Raw genomic sequence first — 25,535 nt, 5'->3', positions numbered from 1 at the left:
TTTTAATTACATTTTTAATAATGTAATTGCGAGCTGATAAATGAACTATTGTCAACCAGGAGATATATGTCGACACAATTGCGCGTGGTTGTATTTAAAACAAAGAACAGAAACGGGATCTTCGTACAGTTAAATAAAAGTCAACTGCTTGAATACTAAACATATGACTGTCATAAAGTTAGTTTTTTTCCCTAAAAATTTAAACTTTCACGCAGATAGAAGCCATAAAGCATTGATGATGATGGTTTATTGCACTAAATAGCTATTGCGTATTGAGGTTGATTTTCTAAATATATGAACTTGATTAAAAAATTTATTTTTTGTAACTGAATGTATATACCACACACGTTATGAATGACTCAAAACGAATACATGACGTTTGGGCGATACAAAAAATGACAAAAGTAACGAACTAACTGTGCAACTTGTTTGAAAGAGTAATGGAACTCAAATAAATTAATGGATCATTTCAGTTATTTTGATTGCCAAGTAACCTTCGCCTTGATTACATTTAATCCAAGGCATGTCAACCTCATCAATCTTGAAGGTTTTACGATAAAACTGGTATCAATCCATCTCGTATTCCATATTGACGTTTGTTGACGTTCCTATCTCGTCCCTCGATATTGTCGGTCTAGGACCACTTGTCAAGAAAACATTCGGAAAGGCTTTGAAAGATGTGATCATGCTTCAACGTAAAAATATCAAATGTTGTTATTTTATTCAATCTGATTTAAGGATCAGTATTTTATAGACGTTAGAGCAAGTGTGCAAAAAGAAAAGCTTTACTAATAAAACCTTATTCAATATTTGAGTGCGACCATTGCATACGTGTTTAATCGATGTAAATGTTAGTATTTTATTGCTAATTTTAAGGGAATATTTGTGTAAACGTTACATTTATCTGAAAAGTGAAGTGTTTTGAAACAATTAAGTTTAAGCTTTTACTTGAAATGTGTAGAAATGAATATTTTTTTCCAACGAAATATCAAACAACAATATATGTGTTACAATGTGTAAACTTTTCCTTGGTCTCTGTTTTCACTTAATATGACACGATTAAATAAGGTAAACGTGTTAATATATCTTGTAACGGTCTGTAAATTGTCTAAATCAATTATATTTCACATGCGCGTCACTTTTGTTTTAAATAATGTGTCGTATCAACTAAAACGGTCGCAATTTATTAAAGATTATATATTTAATAACATACACCCTTTTAACAAATGATCGGCGGTCGTCTATTGGGCCTCGATCAGACACAATAATTGCGATAGGGTTCGCGTTTTGTTTACGATTAAATTGATCTCTAAACACGCAGACTCGAATGATAGTAATACAGCCAGTAAGACTGTCAATGAGTTTGGCTGCTATTGCTATGATGTGGGGTTACAAATAAGACTTTCAATGATATCGACTGCTATTGCTATGATGTTGGGGAACAAATGAGACTGTCAATGAGATCGACTGCTATTGTGGGGGAACAAATAAGGCTGTCAATGAGATCGGCTGCTATACCTATGATGTGGGCGAACTAATAAGACTGTCAATGAGATCGGCTGCTATTGCTATGATGTTGGGGAACAAAGAAAACCGCTAATAAGATCGGCTGCTATTGCTATGGTGTGGGGGGAACACATAAGACTGTCAATGAGATCGGCTGCTATTGCTATGATGTTGGGGAACAAGAAAACTGCTAATAAGATCGGCTGCTATAGTTATGATGTTGGGGGAACAAATAAGACTGTCAATGAGATCGGCTGCTATTGCTATGATGTGGAGTAACAAATAAGACTGTAAATGAGATCGGCTGCTATTGCTATGAAATGGGGAACAAATAAGACTGTCAATGAGATCGGCTGCTATTGTTATGATGTGGGGAAACAAATAAGACTGTCAATGAGATCGGCTGCTATTGCTATGATGTGGGGGAACAAATAAGACTGTCAATGAGATCGGCTGCTATTGTTATGATGTGGGGGAACAAATAAGACTGTCAATGAGATCGACTGCTATTGCTATGAAGTGGGTAACAAATAAGACTGTCAATGAGATCGGCTGCTATTGTTATGATGTGGGGGAACAAATAAGACTGTCAATGAGATCGACTGCTATTGCTATGATGTGGGGGAACAAATAAGACTGTCAATGAGATCGGCTGCTATTGCTATGATGTGGGGAAACAAATAAGACTGTCAATGAGATCGGCTGCTATTGCTATGATGTGGGGTAACAAATAAGACTGTCAATGAGATCGGCTGCTATTGTTATGATGTGGGGGAACAAATAAGACTGTCAATGAGATCGACTGCTATTGCTATGATGTGGGGGAACAAATAAGACTGTCAATGAGATCGGATGCTATTGCTATGATGTGGGGTGACAAATAAGACTGCTAATGAGATCGGTTGCTATTGCTATGATGTGGGGTAACAAATTAGACTGTCAATGAGATCGACTGCTATTGCTATGATGTGGAGGAACAAATAAGCCTGTCAATGAGATCGGCTGCTATTGCTATGATGTGGGGTAACAAATAAGACTGTCAATGAGATCGGCTGCTATTGTTATGATGTGCGGGACGGTCAATGAGATCGTCGGCTATTGCTGTAATGTGGGGGAACAAAAGACGACGATTCGTCGCGTCTGTTTACGATGTAGTACTGTCTTATGCGATGTTCTACGATTACTACCATTAACAATTTAAACAGTTTATCGTTTTGATCGTATACATATGTAATGCGTTTTGGTATTATTTTGTTTTGAATATCAGCAATGAAGACAGATGTTAAATTCAGAAGTATGTATGTCCTGTGATGTATACAATAGTTAAAAACAAAGACACGATTCTTTTCAATTGACTACAGGCAAAACTTCGTTGAACCGACATAATTAGAAGGTACATGTTATTTGCATGACAATACTTTTTTTCGAGATTTTATAACGTGATATTGAAGAAAAACGAAACGATTTCATACATACAACGACACATATGTGTCTCTTGTGACCTCTTTTGTTTGGGAAATAAAAGTAGTAACAGTTGTACAGTGTCATTACCTATATGAAATGATATCTTACGTCGTTTCAGCTACACAAGTTATTAAAATAGCATTTGATAGAAATACAATTCAATTGATTCCATTTATTAACTATGCCTGTTTCGGCATAATATTCGCTGTTAACCAATGTTATCTGTTTTTGGCATAGCCATTTAAACTCTAGTTATGGTAATATATTGGTATTCACGCAGAGTTTAAGTTCTTTTATGATAATTCATAGATTGATAAAACACTATTTTTATTCACTATATCAACAAACTAAGAATTTGCACCTAACGTAACATCGCGGTTATTTATTATCAACAGGGCCCATATTCATAAGTGGTTTTGAGACAGGACGGTGAACACCTATTTGTACAAAATTCGTCGTAACAATATTATAATGAAATAGGAACCATTTTAGCCTTAACATGTGCAGACGCTTTGCCATTTTAATTGAGTCTTAGTGTATGTATCATTCATTAAGCGTAAAATAAGTTTGTAAAAACCCACCCAGATTTAAAATTAAAATTATTGTATTGATTTTAAATGCCAACAACAGACTCTAGTCTTACTCGAGGAATTAGTCGACAGCGTCGTGTTATTGGACTATCAGAACAGATGCTTGATACATTTCTAAGGACTTCATAATAAAATAATGCTTGCTTGAAATTTGCCTGGATTAAAATTAATCAATCAACGTATTGGTTTCATTTTTTTACACTCAATTCAAAGTTTTACACTGGTGAACCGTATGAATCTATGACTTTAATACATTCGCCTCGTATTCCCAATTGACGTTATTTCCCCATCATTTGACTCTTTATTGGTGTTCTGAGACCCACATAACATTCTATTCTATCAAGTACTGAATATTGGAATCACGCGCCGATGAAAAAGAAAGTATTCAACCTGTTTCAAGAAGAATTATGAATGATAAATTTAGAGAAATCGATACAAAAAATATAGTTGCATTTTTAACATTTCAACTACTGGAATTGTTTTAAGACCGTTGCTTATATCAACTCGATTTAGGGCTCTTTTCTAGTTCGTGTATAATTTAAAAATACTTTTAGGCAAAATTTGATTTACTTTTAGTTTACATTATGAAACGTTTTTAAACAAAACATATAAAAGATTAATCAACAAATTCAAAATAAATGGCAATAACAATAATAATAATAATAATAATAATAATAATAATAATAATAATGATAATAATTATTATTATAATAATAATAATTATTATTATAATTATCATTATTTTTTTATTATTATTATTATTGTTATTGTTATTATTATTATTATTATTATTAGTAGTAGTAGTAGCTGTTGTTGTTGTAGTTGTTGTTGTTGTAGTAGCAGTAGTAGTAGTAACAGTTGTAATATATGTTGTTATTGTTGTTATGTTGTTGTTGTTGTTATTTATATTGTTCTTCTTGTAGAAACTGCGTCTCAACAGCGGCAAAATCAACGGTAGTTGTAAAACTATTGATACTAGTTGTAGAAGGATTGATGATAGTGAAGAAGACACCACTAAACCAGTATTATCAATATCAGTATTGTCATTGAAATGTAAATTTTTTTTGCTGTTCATAGATTACTTGTATCTGAAATGGATGTACTTCTATTAAAACTGTTGAATTTAGAATCGATAATAACCCACGTTGTGTGATCAAAATAATAACTAGTACTCCAGCTTAAAACCGATTTATTGAGGGTAAAGCGGTTGTTTCAACATAATGAACATTTGTTTGCATTTCGTTGGAGAGAACGAATAGTCCCCGACGTCTGTGCAATCCGAGCCAATATTCAAATCGCAAAGGATTTGTTTGCTTTAATAATTATACCGTAAATTTATTGTGATATGTATATAAGATCTATATAAAACACACTGTAGGACAATTCGTTTGATTAACATATAGAGGAATATTTCGTGCAATGGTGAGCTTTTAACGTTTATATTGTTTTCAGATTTCTATCAATCATTCTTTAATCATTTGTACATTTATATATATAGTGTATACACCATGTGTTATCGTAACGGGTACCGATTCTTAGTTCTAGAAGCGAGATTCAATTCTTATATTTGTATTTATAAAGAAATGGTCAAACGTTATTTTATGCATTTTTCTTCTGGGGCTTCAACAGAAGTCATGCGTTATTATATTTTCTATTTAATTCAAATACAATTAAATTAAAAGCATTTCGATTGATGGCGAATCAAACGTAGTGATAAACGAAGATGTCATTGTACCATACGTTTTGGACAGTAACGGTGTATTTTATTTTGTGTCTGCATATCGAAATGTAAATTTCGATTTACAAAGCTTAACATGAATGAGTATGTCATCACGATTGGAAGATCCGGCATATTATGAAACGATTAGTGTTGACCCGTAGTTTTAGAATTTATTCAGTATTTTAAAACGCCTCATTTATTCTCTATAAATACGATTCTAATGTGTGATGAAGAAAAGCAAGCTTTTTCAACGTATGTGTTAAATTGGGAACGGTCTAGATTGCGCGAAATAGCAGGGTCATGCGCCTTACTTCTGGAATGGTCAACATAAAAGTTTAAAAATCTTAAAAAAAATAGTATATTGTTTGCAATAGTTCAATGGAAAATACTATGCTTAAACACATAAATTACAATATAAGGTTAATACACGTTGTCGAGGGCATGATCATCTGCGGGCGCTCGAAAAATTCGTTCCTGCCCGAGTGCGCCGCACGAGGGCAGGAACGGATTTTGAGAGCGCCCGCAGATGATCATGTCCGAAAAAATGTGTATTTTCGCTATTATTGCATAAACAAATCAAACACACACCAAAATAAATTTGTGTTTAAACAATGGATTAATGCAAAGTTGAAATGCAGCTGCGCAAAGTAAGAAATGAGGAATTATTTTGGAATGTACAGCAGGAGCGTTGAAGGTACACAAACACTTACATTTATAGCATAACCTTTTGAAAGTGTTGAGCAAATGACCTTAATTTCATTGACGTTGCCAATAAAATAAAGCTGTTGCCAAGAGATTGCAGATGGTATTATTTGAAAAGTCGATTGAAATAGACATTTCCATTATCCCTGCATGCATGAGGAAACTGGTGCTTATTCAGTTCCCCATTTATGCTTGGAAAGTCGTCGAAGGCTGGAGAAGGGAAGTAACTGCGCGTGGACCAGATTATGGATATGAAAAACACATAACAGGTCTTGAACGGCACGTGAATTGCCTTGTTAATACACGAATTCTTCCGTTCAATCCCTCCTTTTGCCAAGTTTCTGCACCCCGCCAGAGGGCATTATATATAGAGTTTATGCAATATTTTTTTTCTTACACATTACTTGTATTAAGCAGTTAATCTAAAAGTGTCACCAGACTGTGCATGATCTACACCCTGCTTCTGTTAGCAGCACATTATACCTTTTGTGATCAAAGATCTCCCTTTTCTGTCTATGATGTGTTTAATGTTGAGACCTAGTTTTGTTGCGATAATTATATTCAGGTGGAATCGTGCTGTGAACATTTTCGTTTAGTGTCTTAGACAAATAAATAAACTGTTTTATATTAAAATGGTCATGGTTGTTTATATAAGAAATTAAATAAAACTAAAATAAATTGGGTAAAATCACCATCAGGCGTGCATTGTCGGATAAACCCCCCTTCCGATGAGTAAACCCAACGTTAGTTTAGTATTTTCTGGATAAAGCTGCCACACGTAAACAATGTTGTAATTTGATTTATTTGTATGACGTCATTTGATGTTTATCGTGTTGTTTTTTTTTTCATTTAAATTCTGCCATTTAATTTTGTAGTTGATGCTGAAGTAGATGTTTTATTTAAAGACCGAAAGTTTTAAGAAAATAATGGGATACATAGAAATACCAGGTAAATGTTGAATAAAGCCTCGTGAAATAAACTTTTCAATATTCAACACTAACTTCGTATTATCTCAATAATTATATACCTATATTCAAATGGAATATATTTGTTAACGCGTTTATTGATTTTTTCAGTCATAGGAAGAATTTAGTAGTTCATTCTGGGGGCTAACACGACATGGTTAAAGTAATCTCATAGATGCAATGCACGGTGGTGGAATTGGGTAAACTGTATTATTCAACAAAAAAATACAAGAGAGCCTTGCAACATCTTTTTAACTGTGTAAGTGGATATTTCCGCGTTTCGAAAAGTAAGCGAAATTAAATTGCCAGACATTCTGCAAGCGAAATGTAAGCGATAACCGCCGTTAAAGTAGTAATGTTTCACTTTCACACCTTTCAAAAATGTGCACAAAATCGCTGTGACCGTCACAAAACCATGGGTATTTTTTTGTACTATCAATCCACCCATTTTTTGAATTAACAATTCCTTCTCTCCGATAACTTTGAGCTCTGGCGGTAATCAAATTGTTTGATATCGATTATGTATGAAAGTATTTACTTTGGGCAATTTTTGTATTGATTGATACCATTCGTCAGTCCTTGCATTGTCGATGTCAATTTTACATTGCATTCTTTAGCTTAATATATACTGTAAACAATGTCGCTCTGTATTGTGCATGTATTGACCAAAATAATCCGTTTATCGTAATTCTTTATGGTTTAATCTTTTTAATATGGTTTAAAGATAGAAACGTCTGTACATTTTTAAAGACACGCAAGTTTTGCATAAAGCTCTGTAACACGTTCCGATATCTTTGGTATATCCGTTGGTTTAAGAAAAGGGCAAAACAACATCTCTATCATTCCATCTCCATCATGCTCGCATACTTTTAGAAGGACATTGAATCGTAGATTAAACATGATACGGAAGGCGTCTTCAGTCTTAAATCGGTTGATTTATCAGTAGTCCTTTAACTCGTTTTCCGATGACATGAACACTTAGTTAAGAAGGTTCAAACACGTCTTAATGTATTTACCTATTGTGGAAAACGAGGTCTAGAAGTAAATGCCGAGAAAACAAAAGCTTCAGTCGTTAAAACACGAACTCGAGTAGAAATACCAAAGAAATTGGCCTTATGACATTATATAATTACAAACTATTGACACTTAATATTATATCAGGAGTAGTATATAATTGCACATGAGGGTTTCAGCTTAATTATCAGCATGTGATCGGATAGGCAAGGCAGACATACAACGTTTCGTTATGATGTTAATACATTGTAAGGAGTCACTACATGTATTGCTTTGCAGTTGTTTTGTATCTGCGAGATTTACTTACTCTTGTGCGCTTTGCGTTTTGTGCGAATCGAATGACATCAAACGGGTACACCTGAAATTTTGCAAATCAGTATAAGGCTATAAACCAAGAATTGGTAACGCGGTTATTTTACAATTTTCCAGAGTTTGGACGGTATCCTGTTTTAATTTAACATATAATTATAGTTATATATATATTATATTCAGAAAAATGGTATTAAACAGCATGTTATACATCACTCGATTTATACGAGAACGGATACAACTCATGGGCCAGTTTATTCATTCACATGACTGTATTTTTACTGCAAAGAAACTTTTAAACTGTAATTATATATATAATTCAACTTGAATTTTTCATGTTTCATTGTTATTTACGTGTTTGAATTTTCTTCGTATTTTTCATTCTTAACCCGTAAATGTTAAATCATTGAAATGTGTCGCATTTATCTAGCCTCCCCTACAGCGACACGATAATTCGTGTTATCAAAAAGAAGTAAATCCTACCAATTATCCACTTCAGCAACTTAGTCATGGTTTGACAAGTTTAAAAAGTGAAAATATGTAAAAGTCGTCTTCAGTTCAATAAAAAGAAACACGTTTCATTAAATCGAACTTGAACACATGGTTAAATAATTGTGATACGGTTTGTGGCAATCAACGCATACCTTTTTAGAAACAGTATGAAACTGTGGCTGAAATAGTTCAATAAATGCTTTTATTAAAACAGCTCAGCATTGAGATAGTACTGTATTATTAGTAAAACGAACAATTAAGAACGCAACGGCAAGGCATTCGATTTCATCGACACGACTCTATCATTGTTTCAGTATGGATACTACGTAAATTAAACAAATAACCAACTGTCATATGTTTGAAATCACCATGATCGTCGTACAGTACTGGAATACCGCAGAATTAATCGGTATAAAATGGGACATGAGTCAACAGTATAGCATATTTGTTGACTTAAACTGCTAGCAGAATAACACAAATATTATCTTCATAACAATAAAATCAGTAAGCCTGCATTAACCTAGATCTGTGCCTGCTTTTATATCATGATTTTTAGTTTCTTTAACTTTGAAATTATTTTATACACAACAAACAGTGTCTAAATAATCTTAAGCGTTGCTAATACATAACATGTTAAATAAATGTATTATTATACAACCGAACACATTGCACTGACTTTGCAACCGGTACACAAACGAAAAGAAAAATAGAGACATAATTATACAAATTAGCGAAAATATTATAACTTAAGGGCTACCCTAAATGGAAAACCTGATAATCAGTAAATCGACATATTGATTTAAACTCATTCAGTGGTGTCGTAACAATGTTTAACTGCACTGCTTACCAGTCTCCAACCGATCGTATTCTCCTTTGAATTCACTCTCAAGTTAATCGTAAATTTTCTCCACATTAGGGGCGCGTAACGCACTGTGCACAGAGGATGTTGCAACGCAAGTTGAGGACATATCGCTATAGACGCACATTGAACAGTACGATATTGAATGTAGCTCGAGGTAGAGGATATTGATTGACTTAATTACACAAGTTTGAAAAAGAAAAGTACTGAGTAACGATTGCGTTCCTGAAGCCACGCTAAAATTGGACATTACTACAGAAACATATTGAGAAACAAACGTTTACCAGAAACGGCACCGATTTGGATATTATATGCGACATTGTATTTATTTTTTCTTTTCGATAGAACGGAGGAAAACATTTTGTCGTCAAAGTGAACGTGACTTTTGCCGGGAATTTATTGAAGAAACAGTATACAGATTTTGCGACACCTATTATTTCCCAAAATGGTATGTTTATGTTGCTTTCAGTTGATAGCTTAAATATTTCATTAACGATATTTTCTAATTACATGTATAATTATGCAATGTGTATTCATGTAATTCATATCATTTGAACAAAATAATAATTAGATTGCCAAAGCATTTAACACCATATTTTATAACTTTTCCAGCTAGCCTTCCGCATTTTCGAAAAGGTCGATTGCGAAATACAAATTGTGTTTAATTTCTAGAATAAGCCTAAGCGACAAAGCGAATTTAACACCGTATAAACCATGCATATGTTTTACTATGTACATAATAATGAGACGTAATGAACTATCTTATCTTATCTGCATATTGCAATAAACGAGGTTGTTGTAACTTATTATTTATGTTATAAAGCGCATTATCGTTAACCGTCGATAGAAGACATTTATTGCTCCTATTTTGCGATATCGATCCAAAAACGAAGATATCATTTTATACATAAGCCAACAAATAAGTTATTTGTTTCACACAAAATCTTTAGACAACAGGGTTCGTCGGTCGAAGTGTTTGCGTCAACTTTTTACTATACCCAAAATATTGTCCACCCTAGTTAGGATGTTCAGTTGCTTATGTTATATATCTTTTTTGATATGCACAATTAATTTTGCGAATTTTATTAAATGTCGTAAACATATATGACAATTAAATCTGGTATACCAACAATAAATTTAAGGTATTACACTCGACACTTTATTTTTTTTCAAGTTCAATAAAACCATGTTAAATAATTGACCATGCATTGACCGTGATTATAGTTATAAAAGATTCGAAGGTAAGGAAAACCAAACGCGTATGACTGCACAAATTACCAGTGTTTACCTAAATAGCTCTTTAAATTATTTACGCTTTACTATAGAGGCATAGAACCAATATTATTTATAAATCCATTTTAATTATTCCTTTATGATAACAAATATGGACCGTTTTCTATGCGTCCAATTTAAATTACATAAAACCGGATTTGACATTGACAAAGAATCTCAAAAGCTGGTCAGTGTGTTGCATGAACAATGTTTTCGATATATCCAAAACGAAAAAAAAACCTTAACATAGTCGATTCAACGAACAATTGAGATTGTTTTTAACTTTTTTAAATACTTATGTGAAATAACGCAAACCGCAATTGGGGTCACGAAGAAATCAACTACCTCGTGGAAAAGTGATTTAATTACAACACTTGAAACTCCAGTGCAAACAATCGTAAATTTGCCGATGCGTTATATGATCATGACTCTATACGATATCTTCAAAAAAAGAATTCTGCTCTAAAATGCGAACCAACACCGTCCGATTTCAACACTGAAGCCTAGAATATACTTTTCAAGGGTAATTATATAGGGTTTTAATAAGTTCCTTATTAAAACTATAAAACGGGTGCCCAACACCCATGACGAGTTTGTAGAACTACGAGTACATGTATAAAAAAGTAAGAACAATTCATTTCACGACCGAACAAAATATTCTTTCATCGATAGATGAAAAAACGGACTAAATATCGGATAATACATGGTATTTTACATGGCGATATTTTATTGTGTTTTAAACAACGGCTAGGTGAATAACTTTGTATGTAATATATCTTTACATTTTCTTAATTTTATCTGGGTAGTATTACCTTAAGAATTCTAGTTAGAATGACTGGTTGAAAGCGCATGTTATTTTGATTACTTTGCTGATGTCTCAATAACTAATTACACATACATTGTACACGCATACTTGATTATTTGTCAAGTTTTTTCCGCTGATCAAACACAACAAATTACCATATCTACCATAAGTTTCTTGTACATTTAAGACATGACCGTTTATTTTACATCAAACGAAGACCTAATGAGCTTATGTACTTGTTCGTGAAAATAAGTAGTCTGCGAGATCCTTAATGAATTGAAACAATACATATCATGTGTCTACCGGGAGATATTTTTGAGGAAAAACTGTTGAACTTAGAAGACAGTGATATTTAAATAAACAATTTGTTGTTGTGTTCAAAATCGTTGTGGCAACTGTTTGGGTACCTAAGAAAAATAATTTTACGAACATCATCATAGGTGAATGTTTGTATTCTTATTTTTAACAAAAAGAAGAAATCAACAAAGCGTTATGAATGTGAAGATTTACAATGACGACAGTGTAAGGAGCGTAGACAAAAGAATTGCATCAATCAAACACTAAAATATTTGACCTTGCCCTTTTAGGTAATACTTAACTAATATATGACAATTGTCTATAACTCGTAACCTGACATAAGATTGGTTTGTTATCAATATGGGTTTTAATTGCATCGTTCATATTGTCTTTGCAGGCTGATAAATGAACTATTGTTAACCGGGAGATATATGTCGACACAATTGCGTGTGTGTGGATTTAAAAAAAAAGAACAGAAACGGGATCTTCGTATAGTTGAATAATAGTCAAATGATTGAATCCTTAACATATGACTGCCATTCAGTCTGTTTTTTCCTAAAAAAATCAAATTTAACGCAGATGGACCCCATAACGCATTAATGATGATGGTTTATTGCGCTAAATAGCTATTGTGCATTGAGGTTGATTTTCTGCAGATAAGAACTTGATTACCTTTTAATATTTTTAACTGAAAGTATATACCATACACTTTATGAATGACTCAAAACGCATGAATGATTTATGGACGGTACCATATATGAAAAATGGACAAACTTACTATGAACGATTCAACTAGCTGGAAAGTATAAAGAAACACAAATGGATTAACCGATCAATTATGTTGTTTTGATTGCCACGCAACTTCGCCTTGTACTGTTATTCCATGTTTTTACGTTAAATATATATAGATTTGAAAAATGTTTTTCAACAAAAATAAAGCAAAATAAGTGTTAAAAATGTGTAAACCTTTTGCTTGGTCTCTGTTCTTACTTAATATGGCAGTATTGTATGAAGTAAAAGTGTTATTGTATGTAGTAACGGTCTGTAAATTGTCTAAATCAATCATATTTCACATGCGCGTCACTTTTATTTTAAAGAAAGGGGTCAACTAAACAGTCATACTTTATTTAAGATAATATATTGAATAATATAGACCCTTTTCACAAATGATCGGCGGTCTTTCCATGGTCAAACAGACAGTCGTTTTAAGAACACAAGTGTCTTTAACTCAAACAAATCCAAATACTGCTAAAAAGTTTTGTCGTGTTTACACGGCGTATAAAACAGGTTTACGTGTTTGGTTCCCACTTTCATGGCGTTCCTCCTTAAACGCCGCTATCGGTCACACGCAACTGATCGAGGGGTTTTCTGTGAGAGTTCATGCTTATATGTGCGTGTCCGAAATTCTAGGCTTTTGTGCGCTAGGATGAAATATTTTTACGATCTGGCAAGGTCTTGTCTGAATTACTTATCAGTTTGGGGTCATTTCGAATCAGTGTTCTATTGGGTCTCGAACAGACACAATAATCCCGATCGCGTTCGCCGAAATATGTATTTTACCAAGGGATAAGGGGTTATCCGGTGTTTTTAAACAGATAACTTACTCTCAGTTACGATATTATACCACTGTGTAAGCATTTTTTCTCGATTTAATCCATGGTTCTCACTTTTCTAAGCATGACTAGACTCGAATGATATTAATAAAGCCTCTAAGGCTGACAAAGATCGTTACAGATCGTGTACGATAGTCACACTTGTCTTCAATGAGATCGACTGCTATTGCTATAATGTGGGAGAACAAATAACGAAGATTCGTCGCTTCTATTTACGATGTAGCACTATATTATGCGAGATTATACGATTACTATAATTAACAATTTAAACAATTTATCGTTTGATCGTATACATTTGTTGAATGTTAAAAAAACTCCGATTTACACGATTAATGAAGTTGACTGTAAGACATTGTAAAGATATGCAGGCTCATCAAAATATTTTCACGATTAAGACCACGATTGTAATGGTGATGTCAACTTTGATAGTGGAATGTAGCATATGATATAATCTTCTGGAAAAATAAATATTGCCTTTATCCAATTTATATATTTTTGCAGATATGGGCTAACTTAAGTCAAAATGAAAACTAATAACAATGATCCAACATATTTGGAATGCGTTTTGGCATTATTCGTTTCGAATACCAGCAATGCCGGCAGATGTTAAAGTCGGAATTATGTATGTCCTGTGATGTATAAAAGTAGTTTGAAAAAAAACACACGAATCCTTTCCATTGACTACAGTGAAGACTTACTATGAACCGACACAATAAGAACGTACATGTTATTTTGCATGACAACAGTTATTTTTTAGATCTCATAACGTGATATTGAAGAAAAACGAAACGATTACACACAGAAATGACATATATGTGTCTCTTGTGACCTATTTTATATGGCAAATAAACGTAGTTACAGTTGTACAGTGTCATAACCTATATCAAATTATATCTTACGTCGTTCCAAGAAAAGTTATTAAAATAGCATTTGATAGAAATACAATTCAATTTGGTGCTATTTATTTACTATGGCTATTTCTGCATAATATTCGCTGTTTACTAATGTTTGTGGTATAGCCGTTTAAACTCTTGTTAGGGTAACATATTGGTAACAGTTTTTTAAGTTCGTTAATAATAATAATTCATAGATTGATAAAACACTATTTTTTGTAAACTATATCAGCCTACTTAGAAATGTATCCCCTGCACTCAACGTCACATCGCCGTAATTTAGCATCAACAACATAATACTTGAAGAACAATATTATAATGATATAAGAGCCATTTTAAGCCCTTATATATACAAACACTATGCCATTTTAATTGAGTCTTATTGTAGTTTTTATTCATAAGGCGGAGGATGGGTTTGTAAAAACCCGCCCAGATTTAAAATCAAAATGATTGTATTGATTTTGAAGGCCTACAACAGACTCTAGTCTTACTCGAGGCATTGGTCGACATGATCGTGTTATTGGACCATCAGAACAGATACATGATCTCCATATGTTCTCCATATATAAATAACGCAGTTTGCAGGCTTTTTATACTCCTGTGATTGTCATAGATTCTTTATGTATCTTTTATTCGAAAAGAAGATGAAAACTAGTACGTATGATGCGCTCATGTACGAGTGTTTCATAACTGAAAATGTATATCACAGATCGTAACAAAAGTTTGGAGACGAACGGGAGACATGTAGGCTGACGGATACATTTCTAAGGACTTCATAATAAAAGTATGTTTGAAATCTGACTGGATTAAAATTGATCAGTCAACGTGTTGGTTTAAAAAAAAACTCAAATCAAAGTTTTACACTGGTGAACCTTATCAATCTATGACTTAGACGTTATTTCCCCATCATTTGACTCTTTATGGGCGTTCTGAGACCCACATAACATTCTATAAAGTATTGAATAATGGAATCAGGCGCCGATGAAAAAGATTGTATTCAACCTGTGTAAATGAGAATTATGAATTATTTGTTTAAAGAAATTGATACAAGAAAACAAAATGCATTTTTAACATTCAATAACTTGATTTCTAAAGACAGGTGCTTAAATCAAATTGATTAAGGGTTATTTTCTGATTCATGTTGTATTTTTTCATTACTTTAAGGATTTTTTTTTAATTTTTTATTTTATTCTTCACAATGAAACGTTTTTAAACAAAACATATACAAGTTAAATCAACCAATTCAAAATAAATAGTAATAATAATAATAATAATAATAATGATAATAATACTTATAATAAAAAGTATATCATTATTATTATTATTATTATTATTATTATTATTATTATTATTATTATTATTATTATTATTACTATTAATGTTATTATTATTATAATTATTACTATTTTTATTTTTATTATTATTATTATTATTATTATTATTATTAGTTGTAGTAGGAGAAGTAGTAGTAGTAGTAGTAGTAGTAGTAGTAGTAGTAGTAGTGGTATCATTATTATCATTATTATTATTAATATTATTATTATTATTATTATTAGTATTATTATTATTATTGGGAATATGTATTTGTTTGAACTGAATTGAAGTTCCTCGCGGTATTTCTATTTGTTGCCGATTTCATAAAAATGGAATAATAAAAACGCACAAGCTTTAAATCAAGATAAATTTGCACGTTCACGAATCCTTTGTTATCTGTTTCTTGTTTTAGGTATGAATTATTGGTGTATTATATCCGATAGTACATTGACAATGATGATTGTTAATATGAGAAATTCTTCTGATGTTTTGTTGATTTTATTCCACCAAAACTAATCAATCATGAGAATTATGTTCGTATGCAATAGTTTTATGCGTAAAAAATGTGTACATAAATTATTCAAAGGACCTGATTTGGTCGCTCGGTTTTCTTTTTAAATCACCATTAACTCATTTCTGGTTGATAACCTACAAAGATATATATAGTAATTTTTTTGTTCATTGGTCTGATACGTTTCGATCGAATGAACCGATATTGTTAAACAAAATTCTTGGTTTGAAGTGCTAATGCGCTTGCTTGAATATTATGTATACATTGTTTACTAATCATGTTACTTTTGTGTCTATTTGCCAAATCGGAAACAATTGCCATTCTATCGAAAATTCGAATTATTCCCGTTTACGGACATTATATGAAAGGTTCATTTGGATATTCGCCAACTTCCTTGAATTTATATTAGTCTTTTTGATGGTAAACCTTATAATCCTGGATATGTGTTTATACATAATTGTCTGGTGCCTTAATGTTTGATTTGTTCTGAGCGGTTGGTAGCAATACTTTGCGCCGGACTTTTATTGCAATACGAATAAAAGGCGTATTACAGAATGACTTGATTTGAAAATGATAGCACATTTTAAACAGGACATAAATTATACACAGTCTTACGTGCCATGCGTACAAAAGTATTTGCATAAAAAACCATGTTGTGTGATTGCACTCGATTGATCAAGACGGGGATATAGAATTGGCGTTGTCCTGGCTTTGTTTCAGATACAACGCCACTAAAATTTAAAGAAAAACCGGACCCAATAAAGACGTCATTAATGTACAAATCATAATGATGTTATCACTGCATAATTTTTTCCCATTATATAAAAGCAATGTGCACTCTATTTGAAGGTAACATTGTACAACTGAGGTTAGCTGATTGAATGATATAGATAATATCTAGTATATAATATGTATTGTACTTGCTTGGTGACTCCGATCTCTTTTTGTTACTCGCTGTAGTATTGACGATGCATTTTCGTTTGAAATGACCTAAGTTGCCTCCAAAATAGCAGAGTTTCGTTTACCTTCAAACGACTTAACAAATAAGGTTTACAATGCTAGAATCACAACAACATGTTTTATTTGGAATGATTGATTTCTAAGGGCATGTATTTGACATCTGTTTCTCGTTTCTGACATAGTATTTGCATGTTGATATACAATGCTTTATATTGTTCCCGTATACAGTTTGTAAACTTGGAAACAAACAAGTGCGAATAATAATCCAGTAGTAACCATGAGTAAAGCGAGTTACATCTACTATGCGTTAATACTGTTGTAACGTGCGTGCATTTGTCTTTAATGATGCATGGGTATAAAACTTAATTCGATTTAGTTCTACTATGTGTAAAATTACGTCTCACAAACGAATAAGATAAATGAAAGTGTTTTGTGAAATGCATACCAAAAACCGTGATTGCTTTCGTTCTCAATTCTTGAGTAAAAAACTAAATAAATAAATAAAGGCAATTTTATACAACACAATACAAGTAGTTCTTTGGATCCCAAGACGTTTGGTTACATATATTTTTAACAAACACTATGGGTCTTCGGGGAATTGTATTTCATGGAAAGTTATTTATAAAAAAATACAAAGTACAGTAATCTAGATCACTCTTATATGTATTGTTGGCTTAAGCGTAAAATTTTATAAATATGCATTAGTTCGAGTACTTTATTTAAAGAGTAAGAACTGCTCAGAGACGTAAGTGTGATTTGATGTTTATCCAATATTAATGTGACAAAAACAAAAATATGTATCGTTCACTCTTTTTACAATTGCATATAACAAGTTACCATATCTGAAGTCAATGTCGCATAAAAGTAATCAATACATAAAGCGAATTACATGTATAAAACCTTTGCTGGAAGACTTAAAGTATATTTGATCGTTCTTTAAATGCGTATGTATCTATGAAGCACACATTTAAGATAAGGCAACTATCGTATGCAGGTTTCTATAGATAAGTATTATTCCCAGTGAGGCATTAATTGTCATTTCTCACGTCAGCTGTCTGATACCCTTAATCTTTGCAGTCGTGTTCCATATCGTTGATTTGAATACACTTACCTGAATAAACTGTTATTCGAGGTCTATAATTTCACGTCAACATGACACAGGCAGCAAATATATGCGTATACTTAAGAGGACAATCAATAAATAGTATACAAAATAAAAACAAGCTTGTTGATTGCTTCTGCTAGTTCAGCTCCATTATAATTGTGAAATTGGCTTAGGATTTAGAAACGATCGTTTGATGGTGTTGACATCAAACAATTTAGAAAATGAATCGTAAACCATTCGGCGAATGTTTTTTTACATGTTTTCTATTAAAAAATGACACGTTCTCTTTAAAAAAAACTTCGCTTAGTTTGTTTAGTGTGATTAGGGTGAAAGTGTATTATATATTTTCTCCTACATTCACTGCAGTTGTTTATTTCACCCGATTATTAGATTACTAAGGGTGGTTATTGATATAAGATACCGTTTTTTCCAGATACGACCTATAGTCTTGTATATCCCCGTTTGAAGAACATTTCTCATACCTTAAACCACTAATGCCAACGGTGAAAAGGATAGAATTGTTTTGCGCGATGGTCCGAGCGTTCGATCTCTGAGTTCTTGCACACTGTGTTATAAATAGGACCATGCATTCAACTTTATAAATACATTGTCTCTTTCAGATGCAGTTGGAATTTGACTTTGTATTTTGGAATGATGCATTAATGAAAAGTTACAATCAATATCCTAATGATTGGAATAGGTTTGAGATTCGCGACCATGTGATAACAATTGGAATAGTCCATCAATAATTGGTTTCAGTTATCTTTGTATCTTGTTTGTGATTTAATGACGATTGTGTTACTGTCACGACTTTTGTGTGAACCCTTTTATTAGATAACTGATTTTAGATATAAATGTATATACCTGAATCTTTGCATCCGAAAATGCGCAAATTTTATTTGATAATGGTTGCTTTAATCATGTTCACCTAACAAGGTGTACGACGGTGTTTTAAGAGCGTTTGTGTATTGTGTGTAACTGTTTTTGTTGTCGATTGGATCGCATGTTTATGTCACGAAAAATAATTTAAAAGTGAATACACATATGGTTCGATCAAGGCCAATTTACTTTGAATTTTTACCTTTAAGCACGTCGGGAATTGATGACTCAATACAAAGACATTTTAGTGAAAACGCACTAATTTTTTCTCGCGAATTAAAAGCATTCTAAAGTATGCTAATTAGTTTTGTTTTAGAACAAAATGGGTATCCATAACTTCAAATGTCGTTTTATTAGAAACTTATAATGTGTTTCAGTAAGGTTTAAAACAACTTTAAGTACAACTTTAGGTATATACATATTACAAGCATTAAGTCCTTCGTAGGTAAAAATTGTAAAAATGTATGTACACAAAAATTGATTTTCATTTTATTATTACACAGGCTACACGTAAGGACTCTGGCAAAGACAAGCGTGTATTAGAGAATGGTATGTATTATATTTGAAACAGTAATTACAAAAACGTTCGACAGATTAATTGTCGCCTCAAGAATATGACCGGTTAAATATTAAACCCATTGTTTGTATATTGCGAAATTCTAGCAGTCGTTTATGAGCAAATGCGTGAACTTAATTCGAAAGTCGGACCTTTTGTTCGTTGGCTCTTTCTGGGTGTGCATTATTCTAGTTTAAAGTGTCCTTATGCTTTAAAAATATCGAACAAATGATGAGCACATGTTCAATTTGTGTCTACCAAAACAGTGGTTGGTACACTCGCTTCTCACTTAGACGACCCGGGTTCAATTCCCGTTTTCGGCAAGATTGTGAGTTTTGATTTGTGCTTATCATACCGGATAGTTAAGGTTTCCTCAGGGTACTCCACTTCATTCCATCCACAACACAACACCGCACCAGAATTGAAAAAAAAACAGTAACAACGAAATAGCTGGAAATGGAAGCTTTAACTTCAAATCCGTCCAATTTTTTATGACTCTAGTAAGTTAATTATGTAGAAGTGCCAAGACACACTCTCGGGCCACACATAGTGTAATCTCTGTCTCGGAAAGGACCTCAAATAACTCGAAATACACACACACTTGGATCGATCCACAAGAAAATCAAAACATAGCTCTCATAGAGGAACCGATATTACTTAAATAAGGCGAACGGCATGAAAAGGGTCCGGTGTTAAAATGAATTGCATATTACTACAGAAAGTTATTGAACAAATAACATTAAATATTCTTAAACAATCAAATATAAATATAAAATATATCATTGTTTTGATAATATTTGCATTTAAACGTGTGCTATCGCTTATTACAATGCTGCTGTAAAGCAAGCCTGGTTTCCGGAGATGCTTCGGACAAAAGTAATGAATCAGGCAAGTAATAAGTGGTGCTTTGTTATGATTTTGACACTTTGTACATGTCCGTTTGTATGTCGAGATTCTTATGACATTGTTCACACTATTTATTTTGTTGCTCATGTAAATAAAACACCTATATGGTACACACATAATCATATAGCTGATATATATTTTTCCATAGAACAAAACATTCATTTAACGTACTTGCTTCGATTGTTGTCCTTGTCTTATTTTGCATGTATTAAAAAGATCAAAATTTATTCTAAGCGCACGGTATATACATGTAATTATTATATGGTACTTAAATTTGTTTTTTATTATATTTGCACTGGTCTTAAAAGTGGATTAAAGTCGTGCATAGCCAATAGTTTAATGCTGAATAACAACTCAGTTTTTTTAATAATAGCACATTATAATACGCTTAAAAGTTAACAAAACAGATCTAATAGAAATAAAATGTTACATTAAAACAAAAATTAAATTCTCCAGAAAGCCTGAAGTATTGTAATGTATTTTACTTAAGTACAAAAATGGTCCATCTTCGTTGACAATTGTGTTTGAGATTCCGCTAGTGTAGAAATGCTTTGGTTTTGCAATTAGTGTTATTCCTCGCTGTATAGTAAATGTATTGAATATATTTACTACATTTGCTTATGTTCATTGTTGCATGACATTATGTCCATTTAAGAAAAATTCGTATGCGATTGTAACTATACGATAGCACATTAAGCTCTTATATGATACCTAGAAATATTCTTCGATTCCATATTGCCATTTTCACGCATTATAAATACATCTTTATCATGTAACTTGGGTACATTCATACTCAAGACGTAAAATTCCCATCAATTGTCAAAATATGGGCATAGCTTATTCTGAGTTGTTTCATTTGAAAAACATGTATGCACGAAGGAAAATTCCCATTCTGCGATTCCCAGAAACTGTTTTTTTCTTCGGATACAACAACTTTATTGAGTGCGTTTAAGTTCCAAACATGGACTGCATGTTATGCATTACCTTATAATGTTTATGAAATGTATACTTATATTAGTAAACATTAATGTGTTTAAGACAAAGATAACTATCTGCAAGCTATACCAACTACATCAACAAAATACTGTTTGCGCATGTGTGCGATACATCAAGACACATATTCATAACCTTAAAAAGTATTTATTACTTTACCAGAAATTCGCGAGTTGTTCCGACTGTTCGACACGAACAACGACCGCTCCATCTCCAGCCAGGAGCTCGGCAAGGCCATGAGGTTCCTGGGTATGACTCCCACAGAACAACAGGTCACCGATGCCATGAGAATACTGGATGTTGATCGTCAGTATATAACATATATAACAAGTATATTACATGTAAATTAATATATAAGAGGGGTGTTTGAAAAAAACGTTTTTGTTTTTCACACATAAACGACAAGTCTTGAAAAGGTTTTTCATAGAAAATCATTAAATATAATGCATGTTGAAGTGTAGTGTAAGTTGTGTCAAAGTGTTGTGTAATGTTGTTTGGATTGCATAGTGTTGTAGAAAAATAAATAATTGATTAATTTTCTCTTGAAATTGTATTTTAGAATTTTAAGTGTGCTTTTAATGTCCGTGTAATCAACGCAGGAAGCGGAAGAATAGAGTTCCGGGAGTTTCACGCCTTCATGCAGAAAGAAATGGATAAAATCAGTAAGTTACAATAGAGCAGACACTTATATTCTATCGCTTAATCGACCTTTACATTTCCGCTGTTTAGAGGGTCCATAAAGCTTATTGTATCTTTAATTAGAATATAACCAAAGCTATAATGACTAGACTATGCTTCAATGGACAGAAAACAGTCAATTTCAAAATAGCCAGTGACGAACAAAGCAAATTAACATTTTCGCACTTGTAACCGCGTAAGTTGATCTTTTATATACAATGATTTAGAATAAAGTATAAATTATAGTATGACGTTCAGTAACATAGGCGTTCTAAGGTTTCTTTACAGTACATTTGGTAATATTTTAGATGACAGTTCATTCGCAAACAATGGCGAAACTGTCCGATCAGCATTTCGAACATTTGACAGAGATGGTAATGGCTACATTGATCAGAAAGAATTGAGGTAAATTTAAGAACATTTTGTAGAGAGTAGAGATATTAAATGTATTTTTGTAGAAGCTTAATGGAAAACGCCGACAAGGACAACAGATGATGGTTTGTCCGAGGAATGGGGCGCGATAAATTAATCAACACAGTAGTTAAATTGGAGTAATTATGCACAACATTTAAGAGACTATACATTTGTCAACTGCCCAAACATATCAAATGCTCAAATTTCATTTAGTAGAGATCACTTACTTATTGAGGCCATTCTCTTAAGACATATGACGGGCGATGCCATCATACTTACCTAAATTGGGTCACCAGTTTACACTTGGTGCCCTAAAAAAGTCATGCAATGTCTCATTCTTTAATTGTCTGTAATAGTGTTTAACAGACCTAGACGGCGATGCAGAAATTAGCTATTTTAATGAGATAACAATGAAAATCACGATGCATTACAGGTTGATGTTACTTTTCTTGCCACAAACTGCTGAACTTTAAAAACAGTTCATAGAAATTTGCTTTATTGGCTGATGTTCTTTTTATTTCCATAAACTGCTGAACTTAAATTTTTTTTTACAGAAATGTTGCATTATTGGTTGATGTTCCTTTTATTGCCATAAACTGCTGAACTTAAAAATAAATTTACAGCAATGTTGCATTATTAGTTGATGTTCCTTTTATTGCAATAAAGTGCTGAACTTAAAATTAAATTTACAGAAATGTTGCATTATTAGTTGATGTTCCTTTTATTACCACAAACTGCTGATCTTTAAAATAATTTAATTGATATTCTTTAAATGTCTTGAAATATAAGACAACCAGCCGATAACAAATAATCGTTCATCTAAGTAATTTGATCTTTTTTAAACGACCGCTGCAGAGCAGGATTCATTTTACTCTTATACATTATATCATGGTAATTTTGTTGAATCAGACGCTCTTTACATTGAAGTCACCAAACTAGGGAACTATTGTTTTCTCTTTCTGTTACTATTGTCAACAGAGTAGCGATGAAAAATCTTGGCGAGGCTCTAACGGACAAGGAACTAGACGATATGATGAGACAGGCGGATATAGACGGAGACGGCAAAATAAACTACGAAGGTAAAATGAAAATATGTGACACATTATGTTTAGAACGAAGATTCTTCTTATTAGGCATAAACCTTCGGTTTTTATAAACAAAAACACTGTTATGGGGTTATTTATTCAATTCACCCAATGGCTTTTCAAAGTTTTACAAATGTATATTTCTAACTTATTGGACGGTATGGATTCGCTCAATTTCTACGAATCGCTCAATTGTATCCGGGTCATAATACAACCGTTTGGATGCCATTTTATCGCGGTTTCATTTTTAGAGTATTGTTATATTAAAATCTTCATGTAAGAAACTTCTGACAACGTTTTGTTATTATTTCACAGACATGTGTTTATTATATATTCCATTTTAAATCTTCTTTAATGTAAGTATTCTGAAAAAAGTAAATAGCCGGGATTTTCTGGCATAAGAGGACTTCTTAACTCCAGTGATCCTTACGTACCGGTTTTAAAGTCACATAATTATGTAGGCTATAGCTGCGCATTTTCTTTCTATTCTTTTTTGAAATGAAGTAAATCATTAAAATAAGTTATTAGTACTTTAAAATTCACCTCATGTCTCCTAAATGACACAGCGCGTCCTCCTGCAGAATGACGTCACTTTGGCTAAGCACTGAATCACAACAAAACTGTTGTTTTAACAATAAATTATATTTAACATTCTATGTATTAATGTTAGATTTCGTTGAACTAGTTTATTTATCTGCTATTCATTGTTTCCATTTCTCTTTTTTTTTCAGAATTTGTGAAGATTTGGTGTGAGGCAACGTAACTGGTTATTTTCAGTGTGCAATATATTATTTGAGACTGTTTGATAAACATTTTATTTGATTACAAAATGTGCACGCTATATTTTGATATTTACACACGTTAAACAATGCTCATTCAAAGAACTATTTTAGACTCATAATTGAATACGTTAATACAAATATATTATGTATACACAATAAACATTGTCATATCAATTTGTTTGTCATTGTGTTGCCATTTATAAAGCTAGATTTCAATAAATGTCTGCAGACCGCATCATGTAGATATTAAGCTCATTCACAGGGTATTCAACACATTGTAATATTTGTCCGTCATAAAATAACATTTGATCCAACTGAAAAGCAGCTACTGATTGCGATTTGTCTCTGCAAACTGAAATTGATAAGATTGATACGAGCTAAATGATTTAACCTGAAGAAAATTATCAGCCTGGTTTTGTAGTTTTTGAAAATATTATCTTTAAACTTTCGCTACTAGTATAAACGTTTATTTGAATAAAATTCAGTGATGACGTCAGCTTTGAAACTAAGAGCAAAATTGAACGAATTTTTCTGAAAACGACTTTCTCATATGACATACCAAATACAAAAATATGTGGATGAATCTTTCAGAGAACATGTTGACTCTTAATTTGTCATGAAAGTCGATATAGAATAAGTCATCCTTCCTCGGGCGTGGTCAATTGTTTGCCCAGGGAATTTGACAAATTCAGTAGGATAACACTATGCAATATTAAATGCCAACTATAATTGGGCGTTTTCCTATAAGATAAACGTGTTTTGATCTTATTTCTATAAAGTATGTATTCTTCCTTTGATACCTTTGGTACTCCAACAGTTTCGACTTCAAAGACAAGATTGGAACACGCTTT

At 32.5% G+C, this 25,535-nt stretch overlaps 1 protein-coding gene across 3 annotated transcripts in view; it reads left to right on the top strand.

The window, feature by feature from the left end:
* LOC127856916 (neo-calmodulin-like) overlaps positions 1-24,791 on the top strand; it is a 46,337-nt gene extending 21,546 nt beyond the window's left edge. The window contains exons 1-7 of one of the 3 annotated variants that reach the window (XM_052393114.1): positions 4,894-4,982; positions 19,774-19,819; positions 21,888-22,031; positions 22,325-22,387; positions 22,712-22,808; positions 23,796-23,896; positions 24,634-24,786. In XM_052393114.1, coding sequence (XP_052249074.1) covers positions 4,980-4,982; positions 19,774-19,819; positions 21,888-22,031; positions 22,325-22,387; positions 22,712-22,808; positions 23,796-23,896; positions 24,634-24,665 — 486 coding nt within the window. In that variant the 5' untranslated portion in view covers positions 4,894-4,979 and the 3' untranslated portion in view covers positions 24,666-24,786. Of the gene's footprint in view, positions 1-4,893; positions 4,983-19,773; positions 19,820-21,887; positions 22,032-22,324; positions 22,388-22,711; positions 22,809-23,795; positions 23,897-24,633 lie in introns of those variants that run through there. The other 2 variants (XM_052393112.1, XM_052393113.1) reach the window with 2 other exon arrangements.
* Positions 24,792-25,535: the final 744 nt, after the last annotated feature.

Source organism: Dreissena polymorpha, chromosome 14, assembly GCF_020536995.1.
Source record: "Dreissena polymorpha isolate Duluth1 chromosome 14, UMN_Dpol_1.0, whole genome shotgun sequence".
Lineage (NCBI taxonomy): Eukaryota > Metazoa > Mollusca > Bivalvia > Myida > Dreissenidae > Dreissena > Dreissena polymorpha.
Note: the sequence above shows the minus strand (reverse complement) of the source record. Positions and strands in the feature narration are given on the sequence as shown.